Source organism: Vipera berus (genome assembly GCF_964194415.1).
Source record: "Vipera berus genome assembly, chromosome: 2".
Classification (NCBI taxonomy): Eukaryota; Metazoa; Chordata; class Lepidosauria; order Squamata; family Viperidae; genus Vipera; species Vipera berus.
This window is the reverse complement of record NC_138203.1, coordinates 196,009,147-196,032,538: the sequence shown is the minus strand read 5'-3', so window position 1 is coordinate 196,032,538 and position 23,392 is coordinate 196,009,147. Positions and strand designations below refer to the sequence as shown.

At 43.4% G+C, this 23,392-nt stretch overlaps 1 protein-coding gene across 1 annotated transcript; it reads right to left on the bottom strand.

Moving 5' to 3' along the window:
- Positions 1 to 789: 789 nt before the first annotated feature.
- PLAC8L1 (PLAC8 like 1) lies at positions 790 to 12,720 on the bottom strand (the record flags this gene model as incomplete). The annotated part of the gene is made up of 4 exons (XM_081319031.1): positions 12,264 to 12,720; positions 9,180 to 9,319; positions 4,707 to 4,843; positions 790 to 948 (listed from the first exon to the last, which is right to left on the bottom strand). The coding sequence occupies exons 1-4, from the start codon at positions 12,389 to 12,391 to the stop codon at positions 790 to 792; spliced, it is 564 nt and encodes a 187-aa protein (XP_081175157.1). The 5' UTR covers positions 12,392 to 12,720.
- Between the last annotated feature and the right edge of the window lie 10,672 nt (positions 12,721 to 23,392).

Genomic DNA, 23,392 nt, shown 5'->3' with positions numbered 1-23,392 from the left:
GCTGTCTTTAGAAGTATCCCCATTTCCCCAGAAAAGGACAAAGGCAGAAACGTTGATAAATAGGTGCTTTTAATAGGTAAAGTCATGGCGCTCACTGAATCCAATCTGTGAATAAGCTGATGCCCAGCAGCCATTCTTGGAAGAGAGCCCACATTTCTAATATGCCATCTGCACCACAAGACTGTGGACTCCTGCCCAAAAGACTTGCACACTGCTGGATCCTCTGGTTATTTCATGGAAGTGTATCCTAGGCAGGGAATATGAAGCTGCCCACCTCTGATTCTTGGAAGCAGAACGAAAGGTTGGCCGAAATGAAACGCGTGCCACATTTCGTAAACAAAACAGCCTGATTCTTGAACAGTAGCCCCAGTTCATGATGAGTACCATTTAAATTCATCTGCTGATGATTAGTTAATAAATTGTCAGAGTTGGAGAGTTTGCTTCTGATCATCTGTCAAGCACAATTGCCTGCAGGGATGTGCAAGGAGTGAAGTTAATTTAAACCTAAGTTAATTTAACCCCTTGTGCTTGACAACTGAGCCACACTTCCTGGTTTTCATTCAGTGGAAAAGGGGGAAATGTCAGAATACTTCGGGCATCCTGACAATGCAGATGGATAAAGCCATAAGGATAAGTACGATACAAAGCAAATAGAACTGATTGCACATATGGTGGTGCCAAACTCCGGAGGCCTGACGGCTCTTCCAACTACTGCGGCTGGAGCGAAGAGAACACGGAACATCTTTTAGCCTTTAAAGGGGCCTCTAGAGAAAAGGGGGGGGAGCATTTTTAAACAAGTGCATCTTTGGCCAGAAGAGGAGGAGGAGGGGGGGATTGATGCATTTTGTAGACCTGGAGCAGAGGTCTTATCCTCATTTCTCGAGCCATTTGACAGATTGCACAAGGCCAGCAGCAGTGAACTGCCATCCAGTCTTCGCAGAGAGTTCCCTGGGGAAAAACAAAAAAGAATCTCTCCATGTGAGACAGACGGAGAAACCATTTTTCCATGCCACTAAACGCCGATCTAATTAGAATTTCTCCACAGAAAGAAATTCTAATTCTAGTTCTTTCCCCAGACTCCGTTGCATTCCACATTTTCCTCACTCTGAGAAACTGAAATCTCTAAATTACATGGAAGAACCACTTATCCCTTGTGGGGAAGCAAAGGGGCACTGAAGGTCTCTCTAGCTCCTGAATCCTTGGTGGAGCAGTGGGCTAATGCCTCCTTAAGTAACACCAGCTGCCTGCAATTAGTGCAGGTTCGAGTCCCACCAGGCTCAAGGTTGACTCAGCCTTCCATCCTTCCGAGGTAGGTAAAATGAGGACCCAGATTGTTGGGGGCAATAAGCTGACTTTGTAATAATGCCGCTTGGGGGTGTGTGTGTGAAAGCCCTAATAAGCAGGCATATACATAGAATGAAGGCTACTGCTAAGCTTGTAAGCCGCCCTGAGTCTTCGGAGAAGGGCGGGATATAAATGGAATTAAAATAAAATAAAATAAAATAAAATATGTCAGTATCTGCTTTTTAGTTGCTGACATCTGAATATGCTGCATCCTGTACTGCTCCAAAATCAGTGGCATACCTGAATCCACCTTTAGTTAGTCAGTTCCTGTTCCCTTTTTTACATAGGCCTTTAATTACAGGGTTTGCCTTTGCCACCAAACAACTGCTGCCCATCTTGTCTCCTTCTTGTAGATCACTGCATATTGTCCAGGCAACAAAGCCTTGCTATTTTGTGAGCTTTTCTCCCATTTCTATTTCAGAATTGTAAATTGAAGAGGCCAGAGAGTCACCCTACTCAGTGGAAGATCCACTGCATCCTCTCTGAGAGAGTACAGGTAGCCTTCGACTTACAACAGTTTGTTTAGTGACAGTTCAAAGTTACAACACGACCATTGCAGTTTCCCTGTCGTCAGGTGATCCAAATCCAGATGCTTGGCAACTGGTTCACATTTAGGACAGTTACTGTGTCCTGAGGTCATGGGATCACCTTTTGCGACCTTTCTGACAAGCAAAGTCAATGGGGAAGCCGGATTCACTTAGCAACCATGTTATTAAATTAACAACTACAGTGATTCACTTAACAACTGTAACAAGAAAATGGAGCAAAGCTCACTTAACAAATGTCTCCCTTAGCAACATAAATATTGGGCTCAATGGTGGTCGTTCGTTGAGGACTACCTGTACTTTCCAAACCCCTCTTTCACTTTTTCTATCTCTGAAGGAAATAGAAATTTCTGGTTTTCCCCCACCCCACTTTAAAAACAATCTTTGTACTTCCCTGTCCTGTCCCAGCAGCCGTATTCTTCTCTTGCAACCAAATGAAACTATCCTTTCTATGTATGTTTATTCAGAAGTAAGGCCCTCTGTGTTAAACTGCATCCCAATCAGACAAAATGGCCAAAGACCCAAGATCTTTCTCCTCCCCAGCTGTACTGCACTTGACCTGAATTCCAGAATTCCCCTGACGACATCTTACAAGGGTGAGGATTCAGCTAGCCTTCCCGATTTGGATAACTCCAAATGTTATAAGCTTCAGTTATAAGAATTCTGGGAGCCAACCATGCTTGCTTAGGAATTCTGGGAGTTGAAGTCCACAAGTCATAAAAGGGCCATATAGTTCACCACTTCTGCACTAGACCATCAACCAAGTATGAATCTTTAAGTAAATAAAATGGCAAGTTCTTGGCTACTTACCAGAATTTTTGGATCCCATCCCAATCCCCTGAGACCTTGTAAGATTGGGACAAGAATCTTAGAATTTATATAATTTCAAGTGAGAATGAAACTCTTGAAAAAATTGGCAATATCCTGAAATTTTACCCATTTTAAAATAAGACTACAATAACTGGGTTGCAAAGCCAGTTTGGAAAGAGAAAGAGCTGAGCTAGTGGTCAACTGGATTTGCTTTTTTTTAAAAGATTTTTTTTTAACCTGCCTTCATTATCTTAGAAGTAACTCAAGATGGCAAACATGTCTAATATTCTCTTCTCCTAATTTTCCCCCCTGTGATGTGGGTTGGACTGAGAGAGAGTGACTGGTCCAAAGTCACCAAGCCTAAGGCAGGATTAGGACTCATGTTCTCTTGGCTTCTAGGCCAACACTTTCATTACTACATCAGCCTGGTTCTTTTTTCCCCAGCTCAAATAGATTAAACTGATTTTAATTTAAAATAATTAGTTTAATAACTTAATTAATGTAAATTAAATTAAATTAAATTAAATTAAATTAATAATTTAATTTAATTTAATTTAATAACTAAATAATTATTTAGTCTATCCCAAAAACAAACTATAACTATTCTCTGAATTGCTAAGGAGCTAGACAAAAGGTGCAGAATCAATCATCCTCTTGTAATTACAGAATTTGTGAAACACTCCATATTCCTTTCCTGTTGCTACTATTTATCGCACATAGTTGTGTAATTTGAAAATGGGCCACCTTTGCTATAGTTTTTCCTCCTGAAAATATTTACATCAGTACTACTCAGGAAATGATGAAATGTTACAAGTGCAAGCACTTATATTAAGCTTTAACCAACTTTCATTTCATATAGTTTGAGTTACAGCACAACCTTTCTCATGCACCCTGATCAAAATCAGTGCTGGCATTCCATTCTTTCTTCTAACCTAAATTGCAGTAGCCATGAAGAACGTCTGCATCTTGTCATGCTTCCTTGGCAGGAGAACTTCTAACATTTTTATTTAATTTACAGGAAAGGCAAGATGAGCATTAGGACAATGGATATCTTTGTCGCGTTGATGCAGTTTGACTATTTGCTTCAAATTATTCTGAAAAGGCTGTGCCAGTTTGAATCAAATTATATTTCCAAGGGAAGTCAATGCTGATCTTACATTCAAACTGACAATTTGAATTGGACCAATTCAGAGACTCAGGAATGATTACTGATTTGCATTAGATTGATCCAATTCAACAGTTGCAATCAGATCCAGTTTGCACAAACCTAAAAAGCATTTATTTTATCTGCATCTATATTCAAAAACACCCTAGAGCATGTGTCCACTTCTCCTCACTGTACGTTCCTGCAGGTGGATGACAGATATTGTTCTTGTGTAGTGCCATTTGGCAAACATGGATTGTAATTATTATTATTATTTTTTAAAAAAACCTTGTATTTCTTTATTTTTCACTGAAATGTTAAAATGACTCTGTAATTCCAATTGGCGTGCATTAAAAAGTATATTTCCTCTTCGGGGACAATGCAATTTTACAGCTGTGGCAAAGATAAACTGTTGCTTTTACACAATTCTTTTTTTAAAAAAAAAAAGATGGGGATTTGTTTGGTTCAAACATGCCATTTGAAAACACATTATCTTTTATTCCAGGCTAAAAGAGCAACTGTTTCAGCATTTTAATGTATTAACTGTGCATTAAGGAGCCAAGCACTCTCAGGGAAAGAAATCTTTGACCCCAGCGGTCAAGTAATGTGGGATTTGGGGAAAGAGAACAGAGTGGCAAGATTATGAAACTCTGAGTTGTTTTTTTTAATGTTCTGCCTGCTCTGAACTTTTCACCCTTGTAAAGATTTTCAACTTATTCATTACTACCCTTTAGGTTATTCAAGTGGCTTTCTTCCAGACAACCATATCTTCCACTGGAATTGAACCAGTGGAGAGGAAGAAGATATAATGCTTATGGCCAAGGACATTATGTGTAGGGGGATACTGCACAACACAGACTTACATGTATGCTGTATCTCTCTCTGATGCCAGCTCTTAGGGCTAAGGTTGAACCCAGAAGCAATGGGAAGCAAAAGCACTCACCATACTTGCTCGCAAGTCTACATTCCAGACATGGGCTGCACAACAAGCCACACAGACCTGTCATGAAGTTACAAACAGAAAGATCAGAATGAGATGAGAAGAGGCACAATGACTTCAGTCAGCTCAGGGATCACATCACCAAGCCTGGCAAAGGTATTGTTCGGGGGGGGGGGGAAACCAACAGAATTAGGAGCCTAGTTATGAGGGGTGAAACATGTATATTACCTTAAGCATCCCTAGGCCTCTCAAGTCTGAGGGATTCTGGGATGTGTAAAAAGAGTGTTAGCAGTTTGTACTAGCACTCTAAAATGGCCTTTTTGTATATTCCTGCTGTATTTATATAAAGGTAGTCCTTGACTTACAACCATTCATTTAGTGACTGCACTGAAAAAAGTGACTTATGACCATTTTCCACACTTATGACCATTACACTATCCCCATGGTCATATCCACAAAATTCGGATGCTTGGCAACTGGTTCCTATATATGATGGTTGCAGTGTCCTGGGATCATGTGATTCCCCTTTTGCAGCTTTCTGACAAGCAAATTCCCATTCACTTAAAAACTGAGTTACTAATTTAACATTATTAAGTTAAATTAACATAATGAAGTTATAATTAATATACATTAACATAATTAAGTTAACTAATTTAACAACTGCGGCGATTGACTTAACAACTGTGGCAAGAAATGTCATAAAATGGGTATAAGGACCTGCCCCAGTTGGTCCCTCAGGAAAGCAAAACTCTTGACTCCATTGAGATAAATCAAAAGAACCTTTCCTGAGAGAAAGTGGATGCAGTAAAGTCAGGTGGAATCTGAAGATCCCACATGAAGCAAAAAGCAATTCTTTCAGTTCCCCAAACCCAACCTCCCTGACTAGTCCACCAGCAGCCAATGTGATGCCACAAGGTTGTTTTGAGAATGCTGAGGTGTTGGGTAGATAACAAGTCACCCACAGGGCATGATAGCCTTGGAACCAGGCTGGAAATGGCTGGGAAGGAGTCTGTTTCATCTCTGAAGACAATCCCCCTTCCTTAATTCCCAAGCGGCTACTGCAAAAGCAAAAGCATGTGAAGAATGCCAGCGGCCTTCCTCCTCCCCTCTCCAACAGAATAGCAGAACACCAGCATGGTGGATCTGACAATGGGGCAAAATTGACTTAACAATGGTTTCACTTAACAACAGAGGTTTGGGGCTCAATTGTGGTCGTAAGTCAAGGACTACCTGTACATTGAACAGTTATGGCAGCATCAAGTTCGCACTCTGTAAAGTCATCATGTTCAGCTTTTAACTATAAAGTAAGATCCTCTCTAATAGGAAAAAAGTTCTAGCTTTCTACATGCCTCTCCCAAATCAGCAAGTTGTTAAAGATCATTTAAGAAAAATATATGCATAAAAACCTGCTATTACATATATATAGGTAGTCCTCAACTTTTGACCAGTCACTTAATGACTATTCAATCTTATGGACCTCCCCAAGGATATTTACCACCTAGTTCCAAAGGTTTCCCCCCCCCCTTTGTGGTCATATGACCATATTTTGGGTGCTTATATGATTATATTTTATGATACTTTTGCTGAACTGGCATATACTTCCAGTTTTCAGCAAAAATGGCCTATAGCAAACAATTGGTGTGCTTAACAACTGTGGGGTTTGATTACAGACTACCACCCAAAAAAGTCATAAAATCAGCTTAGTCTGTTACAGTAGTAAGTTGAGGACTACCTTTACAAGAAGATGAAGTATCTAACATTGATGGCAATACTGCAATCAAGGAAACAAGGAAACATGGAGAAGTGTGATGGAAACAGTTCTATGTAAGATTTTTATCATTTCTCAGCTAACAGGAAAAACTTAAATATTTCCTCTGGGATTTTCAGGTGCAGCTGTGGTTTTGGTAATAAAATGTCCTGGTAATTTAATGTATATAGATAGTTCTCGACTTACAACACTTCATTTAGTGACCATTCAGAGTTACCACAGCATTGAAAAAAGTGACATATGACCATTTTTCACACTTACGACCATTGTAGCATCCCTGAGGTCAAATGATCAAAATTCGGACACTTGGTAATTGGTTCATATTTATGACAGTTGCAGTGTCCTGGAGTCATGGGATCCCCTTCCCAATGGGAAAGTCAGATTCACTTAACAACTGTCACTAATTTAACAATTGCTGGGATTCACTTAACAATTGGGACAAGACAGGTTGTAAAATAGGGCAAAATTCACTTAACAAATGTCTCACTTAACAACAGAAATTTTGGGCTCAATTGTGGTCGTAAATCGAGGACTACCTGTATAAGCATGACAGCCCAGAAACTAAGAAACAGACCTAGAGAAAGCTACTATATAAGAAGACAACATGAAATCTGATAATTAGGTATCCGTAACATGAATATGGAGCAATGGGTTCACTATTGGAAAACCTGAAGGACCATTTTAACAACCAAATGTCATGGATAAATCAATCAATCAATCAGAACAGAGCTGGAAGGGACCTTGGAGATCTTCTAGTCCAACCCTTTGCTCAAGCAGGAGACCCTATACCATTTCAGACAAGTGGCTGTCCAGTCTCTTCTTAAAAACCTCCAGTGATGAAGCACCCACAAGTTTTGACGGCAAGCCGTTCCACTGATTAATTGTTCTCAGTGTTAGGAAGTTTCTCCTTAACTCCTAAAATCTATCTGTATAGTCAATAAGAGTCAACAGTGCTTTGACGGCACATAATCAATCAATAGTATAAACACAAACCAGGGGATATGAAAATTTACTATTACATAGGCAAGCAGCAAGATCGATCATTACATTGGCCACAGAAATCCTTGCAGGACTGAATGACAATAAAGGTATTTGAAGTATTTAATTAATGCTTTAAAGATAGTTTGAGAGACTCACAGTTCTTTAGCAGTTTGCACCTTTAAAAAAAAAAGAAACTAAATAGCACTTGGAAGATTCTTATCCTCTTTTTACAAAGGATAATTAGATCAAATAATAAATCTGTGCATAGGCAACAGCTTTTAACTTTAACCCAAGATCATGTAGTTTCATTCAAGAAAACCAAAAGAATTTGGTTATGTTGCAAAAGTAGATATCTAATATTTCAGTGATTGAGACTGCTTTTTCACATTGTCAGTAGTGACCAACTTAAGTGATATTTTTATCCAGTGCTGCCAGAACTTTACAGGCCAGATCGGGGAGTCTGCTGCTTTCCATTATTCCAGTGAAAACAGGTTGAAAACCTTAAAATGATAGGCAAGACTGAAAGGTAACTACAAGGATGCCCATTTTTCATTAAACTCTGTTATGTCTGATGGTCTAAGTCAAAATCTACTGATCTTCAGCTGAAATTCCACAACCATATTATTTGGTTCCACAATGATGCGGACAAAATGAATTCAGAGAAACCCCACTGGAGCTCCAGGTGTTATATTTTCCTGTCACATAACAATTGCACAAGGTTCTTGTCAAGCGATCTGATCAAATCCCATCTTCTCTTTAGTTGCAGTAAATCTGTAAACGTAGGAGTCAAGCTGTGCCCTTTGGAAGGGTTGAATTTCAATGCATTTGTACAAGCTAAAAATTTGTAGTGTTAGTCCAATATATTTGAAAAGCACCAGATCATGATGAAAATAGGCTTAAGGGATACTTCTCTTGATAATTTCTACAGCTATAAAAAGAAAGAACCAAGTTCTACACTTAAAAAGTGAATGAAACTCTGACATGTCATTAATGAAATAGCTAACACTGGGATTTTTCTGGAAGTTTATTTGGAAAGAGAAGAGGGAGGGTGATCCTAAATGGGTTTACACAGTTCCTTCCTTCCTTCCTTCCTTCCTTCCTTCCTTCCTTCCTTCCTTCCTTCCTTCCTTCCATCCATCCATCCATCCATTGGAAAGTAGCAGGATATTCTATCAGAAATTCTCAGTGATTTGCTGCCAAATCCACCAGCATGATTCCAGGAACATTGAGGGGGATGGATAATGTGCACAGACCACATCTCCCTAGTGTATCATGTTAAAGAGAATTCAAAATGTGAATCTGAGCTTCCACTAGTAGAGACTATATATGACCTCAATGGTCCTGTTAGTTCAGCTATTCTTCAAAACTTCTTCTTTTTGTTTTTCCAACAAAATGAAAGTACAGTAAACAGAAGTGAAAAAAACTACTGAAGCATCCAAGTGAAATTTGGAATTGTCACGACTGCTTTAGTAATTCAAATGTGCTCTGGTGTGTATTTTAAACAGCCTGCCCCAGCTGCATTGGGGGCCTGGGGGCAACAGGCAAAGAGCTTTAATCAGCAACCTTTTATGAAAACTTCCTTTTCCCCATGCAAGCTTGGATGGCAGCTTTGAAAATTAATTCAAGAAACACATAAGATTCTCTTACAAATTGTCTTGTCACTGCAGATATCAAATAGACCAGTGGACCAGTTTCCTCCAGTGTGTAACAGGGTTGTCATGTTGGAAGTAGCAAAGGTACCTGTGGGACATGGCTGGATTGTTACAGGTTCAGCTGAATTTTTGCTCCTGGTGAAGAAAATAAATAAATAAATAATGGTGTTAAGAGAATCAGAAAGAAAGAAAAGAAAGAAAAGAAAAGAAAAGAAAAGAAAAGAAAGAAAGAAAGAAAGAAAGAAAGAAAGAAAGAAAGAAAGAAAGAAAGAAGAAAATAAATTACATAGGGGTTAAGAGAAACTGAGATTTATAAACAAAGCAGTTCATAGAGCGAGCAATCTCTGATCTGGTCTGCAAATGAAAGGAGAAAATGTATTCATTATTTTAGTATCAATCTGTTTTGTCATAATACCAGCCCTCCCTTTCTACAGATTCATTTCCTCTTGTTGATGCTAATCTCCCACATTGGCAATAGGAAAAAAATTAAAAATATATCTGGCACTGCAGTGCACATTCATTTCCAATAAAGAAAAAAACCCAGCTATTTAAAAATACTTCCAGTATTAATTTGCAGCATCTATATAGACTTCTATATCCACCGTCCCAATTGTAATTTTCTTGTCCCATATTAAAAGACAGACAATTTGTTCAGAGTAGAACTTTTCATCACCACAATGAATGCTCATTTAAAATAAACTGAAAAGTATTCATATTTTTGGTCCCTTAGACTGCAAGGCGTTCAAACCGGTCAGTCCTAGAGATCAACCCTGGCTGCTCTTTAGAAGGCCAGATCCTGAAGTTGAAACTCAAATACTTTGGCCACCTAATGAGAAGGAAGGACTCACTGGAGAAGAGCCTAATGCTGGGAAAGATTGAGGGCAACAGAAGAAGGGGACGACAGAGAATGAGGTGGCTGGATGGAGTCACTGAAGCAGTAGGCGTGAGCTTAAATGGACTCCAGAAGATGGTGGAGGACAGGAAGTCCTGGAGGAATGTTGTCCATAGGGTCACAATGGGTCGGACACGACTTCACAACTAACAACAACAAATTCATATTTTTGAAAGAAGGAAGAAGATTCCAGAGCTCCTGTGTGGACTTTTCTTTTTCAAGATGCTTTTAAAGACTTAATCCTGGTGTCTTCCAAGGCATGTATATTAGTCAGACATGAAGAAGCATAACAAAGGAACAAAACCACAAAGTCAGGGCACCAAATAGCCCCCCCTAAAGCTGATCAGCCCAACCCTTGCATCAGAAGGCATTGCTAAGAATGTAAAATGTCATATGCCTTTCCTGGATCAGGATTCCCTGCGCTTGGTTGTTCAGTCCATGGTCCTCTCATGGCTGGACTATTGTAATGCTCTCTACCTGGGGCTACCCCTGAAGAGCATTCAGAAGCTACAGCAGGTACAAAGTGCAGCAGCGTGGGCAGTTTTGGGGGACCCAAGAAAGGCCCCTGTCACACCACTGCTCCTTGAGCTGCATTGGTTACCAGTCTGCTTCTGGGTGCAATTCTAGGTGTTGGTGATCACTCTTAAAGCCCTTCATGGCATGGGTCCAGGTTACTTAAGGGACCGTCTCACCCAACTGGAATTGACCCATCCCACTCATGCTGGTAGAGAAGGCATGCTGAGAGTCCCATCAGCCCAATTATTCCAGCTGGCATTTTGAACAGCAAGCTCTATGCGAAGCACATCCCAGCCTGATAATAATTTGGAGGATGTGGATCTGAGATTAAAAATATATTTATATTCTACTAAGCCGGGGACTTCAAAAGAAAAGATGCCCCCAAAAGACGACAGAAGAGACAACAGAAGATGATCACATTTTTGTATAATGTGATGTAGAAATGTTCAGCATTCAACATTTTCAGCTGTCAACATTGTAACTTTATCTAATTGCCTATATCAGGGATCTGCGACCTTGACAACTTTAAGACTTGTGGACTTCATCTCCCAAAATTCCTCAGCCACCTGGCTGAAGAATTCTGGGAGATGAAGTCCACAACTCTTAAAGTTGTCAAGGTTGCAGACCCCTGGCCTATATTAAAGAAAAAAAATGTCTAGTTCTTTTCTTTGGATTGAGAGCTTGGAAGTAGGGCCAGAAAAGGCTTGGCAGCTATCACTGGATGTCTCGGTCAGAGTGGAAAGCTAGATCCCCACAGCTCAAATGCCTGTGTTCTTATGAAGTTGCAGTCTCATGACTTAGCTTCTTAGGATTGTCCTGAGCATAAAATGCACTGCAATACATTTGTATCATGTAAAATTTATCCTAATGTTATTCTAAAAAAAAATCAGTATCATTACAATCCAACTTTGTTGTTAGTAAGAACTTTGCGGATTTTGTGATGCTAGCTTTCATTTCTATGTACACCCCCCACCCACCCCCCAGCTGTAAACCATCATGTTATTGAGAAACAAGTAGTGTCACCAACAAGTAGTGTCACCATCAGCAATGGACTACTGGGAGGAAGATTTAATGCACAGGAAACCCACAATTACTGGGAAATATACTGAGAAAGCCATCACACACAAAATGTGAGGATTCTGATTCTGTGCCTGACCTTCTAAAACGTCTTTTACTTTCCTGGGTCCCATATGAGTCTACTCCTACACTCCAGTCACTAAGTGACTCTGACTTTGTATTCCCTCCCTTTCAGAAGTGAGGCAAAAGAGCTGATGGATTTTCAGCCAAGGAAGAGCCATCTAAATCCATCATTTGATTGAATAATATACAGGTGGCCCCAGAACACTGGAGGAATTCAGCCGGTTTGCACCACTTCAGCACAACCGGTAGCTAATTTTTTGTTGCCCAGGTCCAGAATGGACTTCCAGAAGCAGCACCCACACAGAGAACTGGTTGTTCACATATTTGATTCCCACCACTGTCCCAGAATACAGTTCCAACACGTTGTACCTATCTTGTAGATTATGTTTGTAATGCTTTAGCTTTCTAAGATGCTTTTGTAAGATCTTTTAAGAGTAGTTCTGGAGACTAAAATTGTAGTATAGACATATAACCTCCCCATCCTAGCCATAGACAAAATAAATAGATATAACTGCATTTTCTTTTTCTTACCCCAACATAGATAGGTAGCTGTTCCAGTCTCCAGATACTGGCAGAGGAAGGATCAATAGAGATTGTGTTCTGTCATACAATGACTTTTTCTCACTTGTAGTAAAACAGCAACTTATAAACTTGTCCATTGGGAAGAAGCAGCTAGGCAGAAGATTAAAGAATGGAATAAAGATTGCTAAAGTTTGCTGTTAAAGAATGCTGACATCACAACATTCTCCATTGTAGTGTCACAAGGAAGTGAAAAACCAACTTTTTCCAAGACAGTTTTGTTTTATTGTTATTTATTTATTTATTTATTTATTTATTTATTTATTTATTTATTTATTTATTTATTTATTTAAATTTCTATACTGCCCTTCTCCCAAAGGACTCAGGGCAGTGTACAGGGCAATAAAATGCAACATACAAAAGTTAAAAAGAAAATTAAATCAATTAGCCCTAACAATAAATAGTTAAAATAAACTCAAGTTGATGGAAGCAGCAAACACCCAAGAGCCAGTCCTGCTATTGCAGGTGTTTTCTTCAATATGAATGTAACAAAATTAACTTCAAACATTTTAAAACAAGAGAGGGCAACCTATGGCCCTTTACCCACCCACTCCCTTGTTTGCGGCAGGAGTGGGCTTTTTAAAATTAACTGCTTGAAATTGGATGGTGTGGCTTTATTAGCTATAAAATAATAATTTCCAACCGACTCAAATAAAAATATATTTTAGTCAAAAATAAGTGATTCATAGTTCCCATTGAATGTTAGCCATCTTGAGTCTCTCAAATTTAGCAACCAGATAAGGCTGGTATCATCATAATCATAATTATCATTATAATTGTTATCATGCTTTTTATCCACTTCATCTCACTACCTGCAGCCCTTGAACTTACAGGGGGAAAAAATAATTTCTTTTGGCATTGTCTGACTAAAGTTGCTCATCCTGGTTTAGAAAAAAGCAACAATACTTCTCTGCATCAACAGATAGCCTTATTGCATCAACAGATAGCCACCTGGCAGCCTTGTTTAAGGTGACATGAGCCCTGTTGGGGAAGGAGCACTCAGAGATTTACCTACAAGCCGGGCAGAGGAATTTGCAGAGCATCTGTCAGACAAAATTGCTTAAATCCATTCCAAATTGAACATCAGCTTTGATAAAGGTCCAGTGAGATGACGGAGGCACAGACTTGTCCTGTTATCTGGTAATGGTTTGTTCCTGTTGGGCCTGAGAAAATGAACATGGTTCTAATGACTGTGAGCTTAGCTACCTGCTCCTTAGATTCATGCCCCTCCTGGCCAGTTAATGCTCCTCAGGGAGTGTTGTGTGGTTGGGTCCTAGTATTGGTTAATTTTTTGAGAGAGGGTGGTGTTAGATACTGGGTTCGTGGCTTCAGTGACGAGACGAGGCGAGTGAGTTCAGCAAAGATCATTGTTTATTGCATGCAGGAACTGAACTGAGGAACAGGGCTGCGAATGCAGCAATTTATACCCTGGCCTCTAGGCGGCGGCCAATAGGTTTAAAGTAACCTATTGCCGCCCTAGAGGCAGCCAATGGCAGCGCTGGAGACGGGTTGTCTGAGGAGCTGGGAGCCATTAGCCAGCTTCCCTGCTTAAACAACCTACCAGCAATTAACCCACCTGATGTTCCTTTAACAAGACAAAGCCCAATACATTACAGGGGGGTTGTTCCACCACCTCTTAAGGAGCAATTGGTTCAGCTCCTCTTGAAGCAGCAGCAATGGATTCCATTTTATTGAACAACTTTCATTCAGTTTCTCAGCTCCATTTTTTAGAGAAGGTTGTGGAGAAAGTAGTTGCAGAGCAGCTTGAGCAGGCCCTGGATGAAGCAGATTATCTTAATTTTAATCATTCTCTATTATATTTTTAACCTTTTTTATCATTTTGTGAGATGGGCAACACATACATTTAATAAATGAATAAATTTAGTGCTGTAATTTAACCTTACAAAAAGGAACATAGAATTAGAATCTAAAATACAAGACTTACGTACAGTGGCTCAGTAATAGAATTATTTTTTTCCAGATAGCACTTTATTGAAATTCTGTAAGCAAATTAGATCTGTTTTATTCCACCATGCCTTCAGTCAAGCTGTTTGTTCACAGCTGCCTCCTTAAGTTTTGGGTTTGACTGAAGCTTTCATCATTTTGTGTTTTTTTCTTTGTTTTGATGTTCTATTCTATTGAGAGTCCTTCAGGAAAGGGGTGGCTAATAAGCACTGATAAATAAAGATATAGTTGACCAACCACTGGCAGAACTTACAGGCAAGATGGATGGTAAAGTGAGTAGAGAGCTTTTAAAACGCTGAGAGACCTGTTTATTTGCACACTCTTCTTGCAGCATCTACTATGTCAATCTCTCCATTTTTTTCTTTTGTCCACTGACATGAATCAGCATATCTTTGTCTCTATCTACATATATCTATATGTATGTATACATTTAAATTAAATGTATTAATTATTAATATAATTAATTATAATTATAAATTAAATTAATCATTTCAGTGCTAATTTGTACTTCAAGTGGCATCCTGTTCTTATATATACAGTATGACTATTTTGTCCTAGTTTTCTATCTCCTTTCTATAGAAGGAGATAAAAGGTAGTTAACTATAGAATATCTGGGTGTAGGATATGGAGTTTATTTAGCAATCACAATTCCCTCAGGCAAAATGTGAAAAGAATAATCTGCCCTGAGCATGTTATTCATATTTTGTGCACCCTCTATCTTTAAAAAAATAGTGCTTTAATCTAATCATTTTGAACATTCAGAGGCTTATATTATGCATTAAAAGTGGCTCAAGGAACATCTCCAATTCTTCCACTGGTAAGGTACAAAATCTGATTTTAAGTTTAAATCTGTCCTAACAAAACTGCAGGAAATTTTACAGAGACCTTTCAATCCCACATCTGGAAGATTATTACCTATAAAAATTAAGAGTATGTGGAGCAAAGTTTGCCTGTGAAAATTACATTTCCCACTCTTCCATGTGCACACACATTTATAGACAGATCTGTGGGATTTGATGCCTAGTTAACATAAGTGTCTGGATCTGGTGTTACATTTTACAGTCTGTTCCAGTCCTTTCACAAATCTGAACTTCAGCTCTTCAGGCCTACTTAGAAAATTGCTAAATCCATGAAGGAACACTAGATTGTTATGCTTGCTAACAAAAAAAAAAATCTGGAAAGCAAATAAATTAACAATGTGTGTTAAGCAGAAATGGCAGGCTGGTTAATCTCTACAGATGCCTCAAAGCTAAATACTGACTTCAGGAATAACCTTAAAGAACATTATTCAACTTTGGATTTGATCTGATTTGATCAACTTTGGATTTGATCAGTTCAAACCTCATAAAGCCCTTGCTTCTGCTAGTGACAAATACAAGAATTTAATAATGTTCACTATCATAGAATCTTTTTAGGCTCATAATCGATAGTAGAAAGTAAATTGCCGTGATGTAATTATATCTACAAATGCAGATTGAGCTCCAGTCCTGGATGTCCTCTCACCTATTCTGCTTCATCTTTCTCTGTTCTTAAAATGAAGGGAGAAACCCTCAACATTTTGCTCCCACTTCAACATCTGTATGACATATATGGGTGAATGCTGGGGGATCTTCATATAAATAAATGTTTCAGATGAATGGAGGATTCAGCTGAATTTAAATGATCCACAACAGGGAAGGGACACTGAACGCTAAGATCTGATGGAAATACGATATGTCAGGATTGGATTCTCTTCTATATATTTACCTTTCATAAAATAGTCAGAAATTCCCTCAAGTGAAGTTTGATGACTCTTGATGATTTAATGGATATATCCAGATCATTTGCTTGAAGAGGACTGCTGTTGCTTTCTTCCTGGGCTCTTGTGGGATGTCCTGGTGGTCTCCCATACAAATGTTAACCAGGTTTGAGAGGATAAATGTCTGAAATAAATCAAAAGTTTGAAGATTTTTCTAAGGGAGTAATATTATAGGACAGGGCTTTTCAACCTTTTCACCCATTGTACCACTTTTAGGATATGGCAACATCCGAGTACCACCAGTCGCTTAGGAAGGTGTCAAAAACTTGATGACCAAAAAAAAAAAAGGAAAAAAGTGATGAAGTATAGGTAGTCCTTGACTTTCAACAGTTTGCTTAGTGACTGTTCGAAGTTACAATGGCACTGGAAAAAGTGGCCCCCAAGCCACAGCCGAGCAAGACACCTGCCTGCCCGCCCAACGGCACTCTTCCTCCTGTCCGAGGTTTTCATTGTTGTGAGCATTTCTGGTGAGGATTGGCAGTGGGGGTGGGGTGGGAGGGAGTTTGGTTTTTATCCCCCCCCCATCTTCTGGGTGGTTGCAGTAGGTTTTGGTCACTTCACATGACCCTAGGACACTGTGACTGTCATAAATATGAATCAGTTGCCAAGCATCTGAATGTAAATCACAAGACCCTGGGGATGCTGCAACATTCCAGCTGATCGGTGCTTCTTCTGGGATCAGCAGACATGCTGGGATCAGCGCCGAGCTCCAGCTGGAGTCTGGCGCTGATCCTGGTGCTTCCACTGAGCCCTGACAGCCCCAAAGAAGCGCTGATCCTGCCGCTTTCGCTGAGCCCTGACAGTCCTGCAGTGTTGTGACTCAGGGCCAGCCTGTGGGTCCGGCAGCCGGCTCAGATGTCTCGGATGACTCAGATGAGGGGGAGGAGGAGTGTGTGGAAGACGAACCGGCTGATGATGGCTTGGAGGCTTCGCAGAGCCCCCAGCCGGGGCCCTCTTCTCAGCTGCGTGAGCCCGATAGTGCGGAGGATGATGACCCACAGCTGGCCCTGTTCAAGGACGCCCGACGCAGGAGGCAGTCGAGCAGGACCAAACAGAGAAAGGCTGTGGGACTCCTCGGGAGGAGGCACAGGGAGGCCACGCCCTGAACTCTAAATAAAAGGAGTGTTTGGGGAAGGGCTGGTTGCTGAAAGCAACCCTTCCGTTTGAGGATTCAAGTTCCAGTGTTTTTGTTTCTTGTTCTGTTATTTGAGTAATAAATCTTGGCAGACGCTTTCCAGCCTTAGACGCTCTCCAGTCTCTACTGTTTGAACAGGGGTTTGCCTTATTGCAAGGCCGGTAGCAGGCTGGTTCAGAACAGTTTGCTTTCAGCCTCCCACCCCTTACTACTACGATGGAGCAGCTTCGTGCCGAGAATGCTCAGCTCACCCAGCAACTCACTTTGCTGGCAGCTCAGGTGGCTCAACTGCAAGCTCAGGTACATGCTGCACCCCCACCCAGGAGGAAATGTCAGATAGCTATGCCGGATAAATTTGCTGGCAATCCAGAACTGTTTCCTGCCTTCCTGGGACAATGCCAGCTTTTTATCAGCGTGAGAGCAGCTGATTTCCCCACTGACCGGGATAAGGTGGGATTCGTGTTAAGCCTTCTGTCGGGGGATGCAGCTCGTTGGGGCACGCCTCTGCTGGCACAACCTAGCCCTTTGTTGGATAACTTTGTGGGGTTTTGTGACCATATGCGCCTCATGTACGAGGACCCAATTAAGGCACAGACTGCCACCCGACGCCTGAAAGCTCTGAGGCAGGGTCAGCGCCCCCTACAGGCCTATATCAGCGATTTCCGGCTGCTTAGCCAGGATTCCGCCTGGAATGAGACTGCGCTCGTGGATGCCTTCCAGGATGGCTTGTCGGAGGAGATGTTGGATGAGCTGGCCCGCGTGGACATTCCCTCAGACCTGAATGGGCTGATCCATCTTTGTCTGCGGATCGATGCCCGGCTGCAGCAGCGAAAGAGTCGCCGTGCCACCCCACAGACCCCTGCCGCCCCTGTTGTGCGTGAGCCTCCAGTCCAGAGGGAGGAGCCAATGGAGCTGGGTGCCGCCAGGTCCTGTCTATCGGTGACGGAAATGGACAGACGACGATCGGGGGGGTTGTGTTTTTACTGTGGGGACCCTGGACATTTGGCTGCTTCTTGCCCAAAGAAGCGTCAGCGGGCATCAGTGACCAAGCCTGCCCCGAGAAAGTCCCCTACTTTGCTGTCGGGAAACGGCCCGAGCCCGATCTAGACGGTGTGATAGATCGGGCGACCCACAACGACCACATCGAGCGACGCCGTTCCGACGGTGCCTGTGAACCTCCACGGCATTTGATTTTGGAGGCACGTCTGATCCTTCCTGGCAAGCCAGAGGGGATTCCGGTCCATGCCTTAATTGACTCTGGGGCTACCACAAACTTTATGGACTCGGCCTTTGTGGCCAAATGGGCTGTTCCCCAGTGTCCGGTGGATCCGCCCATGCTAGTGGAGACTATCGATGGTCGAGTGCTCCTGTCCGGGCCTATTACGGCCGCCACGCAACCAGTGTGTATGGCCATCAGTTCCCATGTGGAGGCCATCCAGTTCTACATCACTTCGGATCTGCACTTCCCCGTGGTCTTGGGACTGGCGTGGCTCCGGGCGCATGATCCACAGATCTATTGGTCTCAGAACTTGGTCACCTTCCCAAGTTTGCAGTGCGTGGACCACACCCGCCATATCTGTGCCGGCCAGGTGGAGGGTTCCCCAGGGGTTTCCTTGCCTCCTAAACTGTCCGACTTTGCTGATGTGTTCAGCGAGTCAGAGGCGGATCAATTACCCCCGCACAGGCCCTATGACTGCTCCATTGATCTAGTCCCTGATGCGCCTCTCCCAGTGGGGCGTTTGTACTCCATGTCGGAGCCCGAGTTGGCTGCATTGCGGGACTTCCTGACAAAGAATTTGGCTCGTGGTTTCATCCGGCCCTCGTCCTCGCCAGTGTCTGCGCCCGTGCTCTTCGTCAAAAAGAAGTCGGGCGAGTTACGGCTTTGCTGTGACTACCGGAAACTCAACGCCATCACGGTGCGTAACCGTTACCCGCTGCCCCTCATCCCCGAGCTCTTGGACCGACTCCGGGAGGCTAAGATCTTCACGAAACTGGACCTGCGTGGAGCTTACAACCTCGTCAGGGTTCGGCCGGGTGATGAGTGGAAGACGGCGTTTGGTACTCGCTATGGACATTTCGAGTACACGGTGATGCCGTTTGGCCTGACCAATGCCCCCGCTGTGTTTCAGCATTTTATGAACGACATCTTTCGGGATCTGTTGGACCAGTTTGTCGTGATTTACCTGGACGACATCCTGATTTACTCCCCGTCGCGTGAAGTGCATCATCAGCATCTCCGTCAGGTCCTGCAGCGCCTCCGGGAACATCGGCTGTTTGCCAAGTTGGAGAAGTGCCAGTTCTACCAGGTGACCATCGATTTCCTGGGTCACCGCATTTCTCCTGAGGGCATCGCCTTGGAGCCGAGTAAAGTTGAGTCGTTGCAGAGTTGGCAACCCCCGCGTCGCGTGAAGGATGTTCAGCGACTTCTTGGATTTGCCAACTACTATCGAACATTCATCCCTGGCTTTGCTGCCTTGACAGCCCCCCTCACCCGGCTTCTGCAGAAGAAGACTCGGTTCCAGTGGAACGCCCCCGAACAACAGGCGTTCCAGGCTTTGAAGGACGCCTTCATGAAGGAGCCCATCTTGAAGCATCCCGACCCGCAACGGCCGTTTGTCGTGGAGGCGGACGCCTCCGACATTGCCATTGGGGCTGTGTTACTCCAGGCAACGACGCCCAGCGGTACCCTTTTCCCTTGCGCGTATCACTCTCGGAAATTGAACCCCTCGGAGCGCAACTATACCATCTGGGAGAAGGAGCTGCTGGCCATCAAGGCGGCGTTCGAGGCTTGGAGGCATCATCTGGAGGGGGCGCGACATCAAATCGAGGTCCGGACGGACCACAAGAATCTGGAAAGCCTGCAGACCGCTCGGAATTTGAACCAACGCCAGATCCGGTGGTCCCTTTTCTTTGCGAGGTTTGACTTCCGGGTGCGGTACATACCAAGCGGGCACAATCAGAGAGTGGATGCTCTGTCCAGGAAGCCCGAATACACCCGAGTGGAAGACAAGCTTCTGCCCAGGACAGTGTTCCCCGTCGAGTCTTTTGCTGCGGTGCGGGAGCCGGTTGATATACGGGCTCGGATCCGGGAGGCGCAGCAGCAGGAGGCGTGGGTGGCTCAGCGGAAGGAAGAGGTGGGGCCAGATTCGCCTTGGTCGGTCACGGATGGACTTTTGTATTATCGTGACCGGCTCTATGTTCCGGGAGGGCCACTCAGGGGACTCGTCCTCAGCCAGTGTCATGATAACCCGGCTGCGGGGCATTTTGGCCTGTTCAAGACTCTGAACCTGGTCTCCCGTACCTTCTGGTGGCCCCGAGTCCGACACGACGTCCAGTCTTATGTCACCTCCTGCATCCCATGCAGGCAGGCCAAGTCAGCGACAGGGGCCCCGCCTGGTTTACTGCAGCCTTTGCCAACACCCAAGAGACCCTGGGGGGCTGTGTCCATGGACTTTTTGACGGATCTACCCCCATCCTCCGGCTTCACGACAGTGTTTGTGGTGGTGGACATGCTGACCAAGATGGCGCACTTCATCCCCTGTCGCGGCTTACCGTCAGCTCGCGCCACTAGTCGCATGTTCATCCAACAGGTGTTTCGGCTGCACGGCCTTCCCGATAGAGTCGTCTCCGATAGGGGGGCCCAGTTTACAGCCCGCTTCTGGCAGGAGTTGATGCGTGCGTTGGACATTATGGTTTGCCTCTCGTCCGCGCATCATCCTCAAACTGACGGGGGTACCGAGAAGGTCATCGGTATCTTAGAGCAGTATCTGCGCTGCTACGTCAACCTGCAGCAGGACAATTGGGTGGACTATTTGGCCATAGCCGAGTTTGCTTTTAACAACTCGCAGCACACCTCCACGCAGATGACACCGTTCTTGGCCAATGTGGGTTATCACCCCCGGTTTTTCCCCCTTTCTCCCGTGGACTCACCGGAGCCGGCAGCGAACGACTTCATGGCGGAGTTACAGGCGATCCATCGGTTGGTGCGACGGCAGCTGGAGAAGGCCAAGGCCGACTACAAGAGGTTCGCCGATCGGTCGAGAAGGGATACGCCTCCACTATCGGTGGGGGATCGGGTCTGGCTGTCCACCAGGAACCTACCATCCACACGGCCGGCGAGGAAGCTGGACCACCGTTACCTTGGACCGTTCCCAGTCGAGGCTGTCATCAATCCGGTCGCCTATCGTTTAACTCTGCCACGTTCCCTGCGCGTGCACCCCGTCTTCCATCGGTCCTTGTTGGTCCCCGAACAACCGGCTTGTCCACTTCGCCAAGCGGAACCTCCCCCATCAGGACCTCGTGATGGAGGCAGCACCCCTGAGTACGAGGTCGCCAGCATCAGGGACTCCCGTTGGCTGAAAGGTCGCTTCCAGTACCTGATCGAGTGGAAAGGGTACGGGCCGGAGGACTTCACATGGGAAGACGCGACCGCCGTTCATGCCCCTGCGTTGGTGACTGCTTTTCACGAACAATTCCCATCCCGACCGCATCCGGATCGGCAGCCCCGGGGGAAGGGCCCTGCGGTGCGGGATAGTGTTGTGACTCAGGGCCAGCCTGTGGGTCTGGCAGCCGGCTCAGATGTCTCGGATGACTCAGATGAGGGGGAGGAGGAGTGTGTGGAAGACGAACCGGCTGATGATGGCTTGGAGGCTTCGCAGAGCCCCCAGCCGGGGCCCTCTTCTCAGCTGCGTGAGCCCGATAGTGCGGAGGATGATGACCCACAGCTGGCCCTGTTCAAGGACGCCCGACGCAGGAGGCAGTCGAGCAGGACCAAACAGAGAAAGGCTGTGGGACTCCTCGGGAGGAGGCACAGGGAGGCCACGCCCTGAACTCTAAATAAAAGGAGTGTTTGGGGAAGGGCTGGTTGCTGAAAGCAACCCTTCCGTTTGAGGATTCAAGTTCCAGTGTTTTTGTTTCTTGTTCTGTTATTTGAGTAATAAATCTTGGCAGACGCTTTCCAGCCTTAGACGCTCTCCAGTCTCTACTGTTTGAACAGGGGTTTGCCTTATTGCAAGGCCGGTAGCAGGCTGGTTCAGAACATGCAGCTCCAGCCATCTCTCACTCAGGCTTTTGCGGTGCTGCCACTGGTTCAGCTCATTCCCCTCCCCCGCTACCACTTTTCTAGGATGGTCGCATACCACCTTCCAGGTGTCAATGTACCACAGGTGGTACCCATACCACTAGTTGAAAAGCCCTGTTATAGGATATATTTATTTACTCTGCTGTAGATTTCTCTGGGCTGGCTTCCAGGGCATGTAAATAGGTATACATGGTGGGACTTGTTTTAATGTTCTTTTTATTTGCAGTGTTTTTTAAAATCAAGTTGTCTTACCTATTAATATAAGTCCTTATTTCTGTATTAATTTACTATATCCAAATATTTTAAAATGTTGTTGTAAAGATTTTGTTCATTGAGTCTGAGAGATGGTTTTTAAAAATCAAGTAATAATGAAATAATATTACATAACAATACCACACAATTATATTCTTTTAAAGACAAGTTAGCAATAATATTTAAAATGCATTATGAAACTGGATTTGGTTCCAATCACTAAAAAGTAGCTACCATTGCTCAAATATTTATTATCTGGTGGCAAAACTGGATAAGCTTTGGTTTGTTTTTTTTCTATGTATACATACAGACAGATAGGAAAAATAAGACATGCAATCCCTTAAAGAAATTAGTTGCAGCTTCTAACAAAGCAAAGCAACACAACAGAACTAAGTCTCAGCTAATAAAAGCCCTATTCATTTCAACAGGATTTGTTGTAGGACTCTCTATGATTTTAAAAACCATATCATTAATTTTTGGAGTTTTACGGCCATTATTGTTTATTGTGAGCTTCCCCTCCTGGGAGATTTCAATATTCACAGGGATTATTCAGTCAGGAACAGGTTAGGATTTTATGTTCCCATTACAGGAAAACAATAGTTTGATTTTTTTAAAGAATAGCATTTACAAAAAAAAATGTGGAAGACCCACAAGATGTTCCTATTTTGCTATGAAAAATCAGTCTGCCAGAATCTATAGAAAGAACCCTGAGAAGCTTTCAAAATTATTGTTATAGATCAAAATAGATTCTACATCAAAATTAATATCTTCATGGTCGGCCTGGAAAAACCAAGGACATACACAGATTCCTATAGGAAATGCAGAAAATTAATGAAGAAAAAAAAAGAACA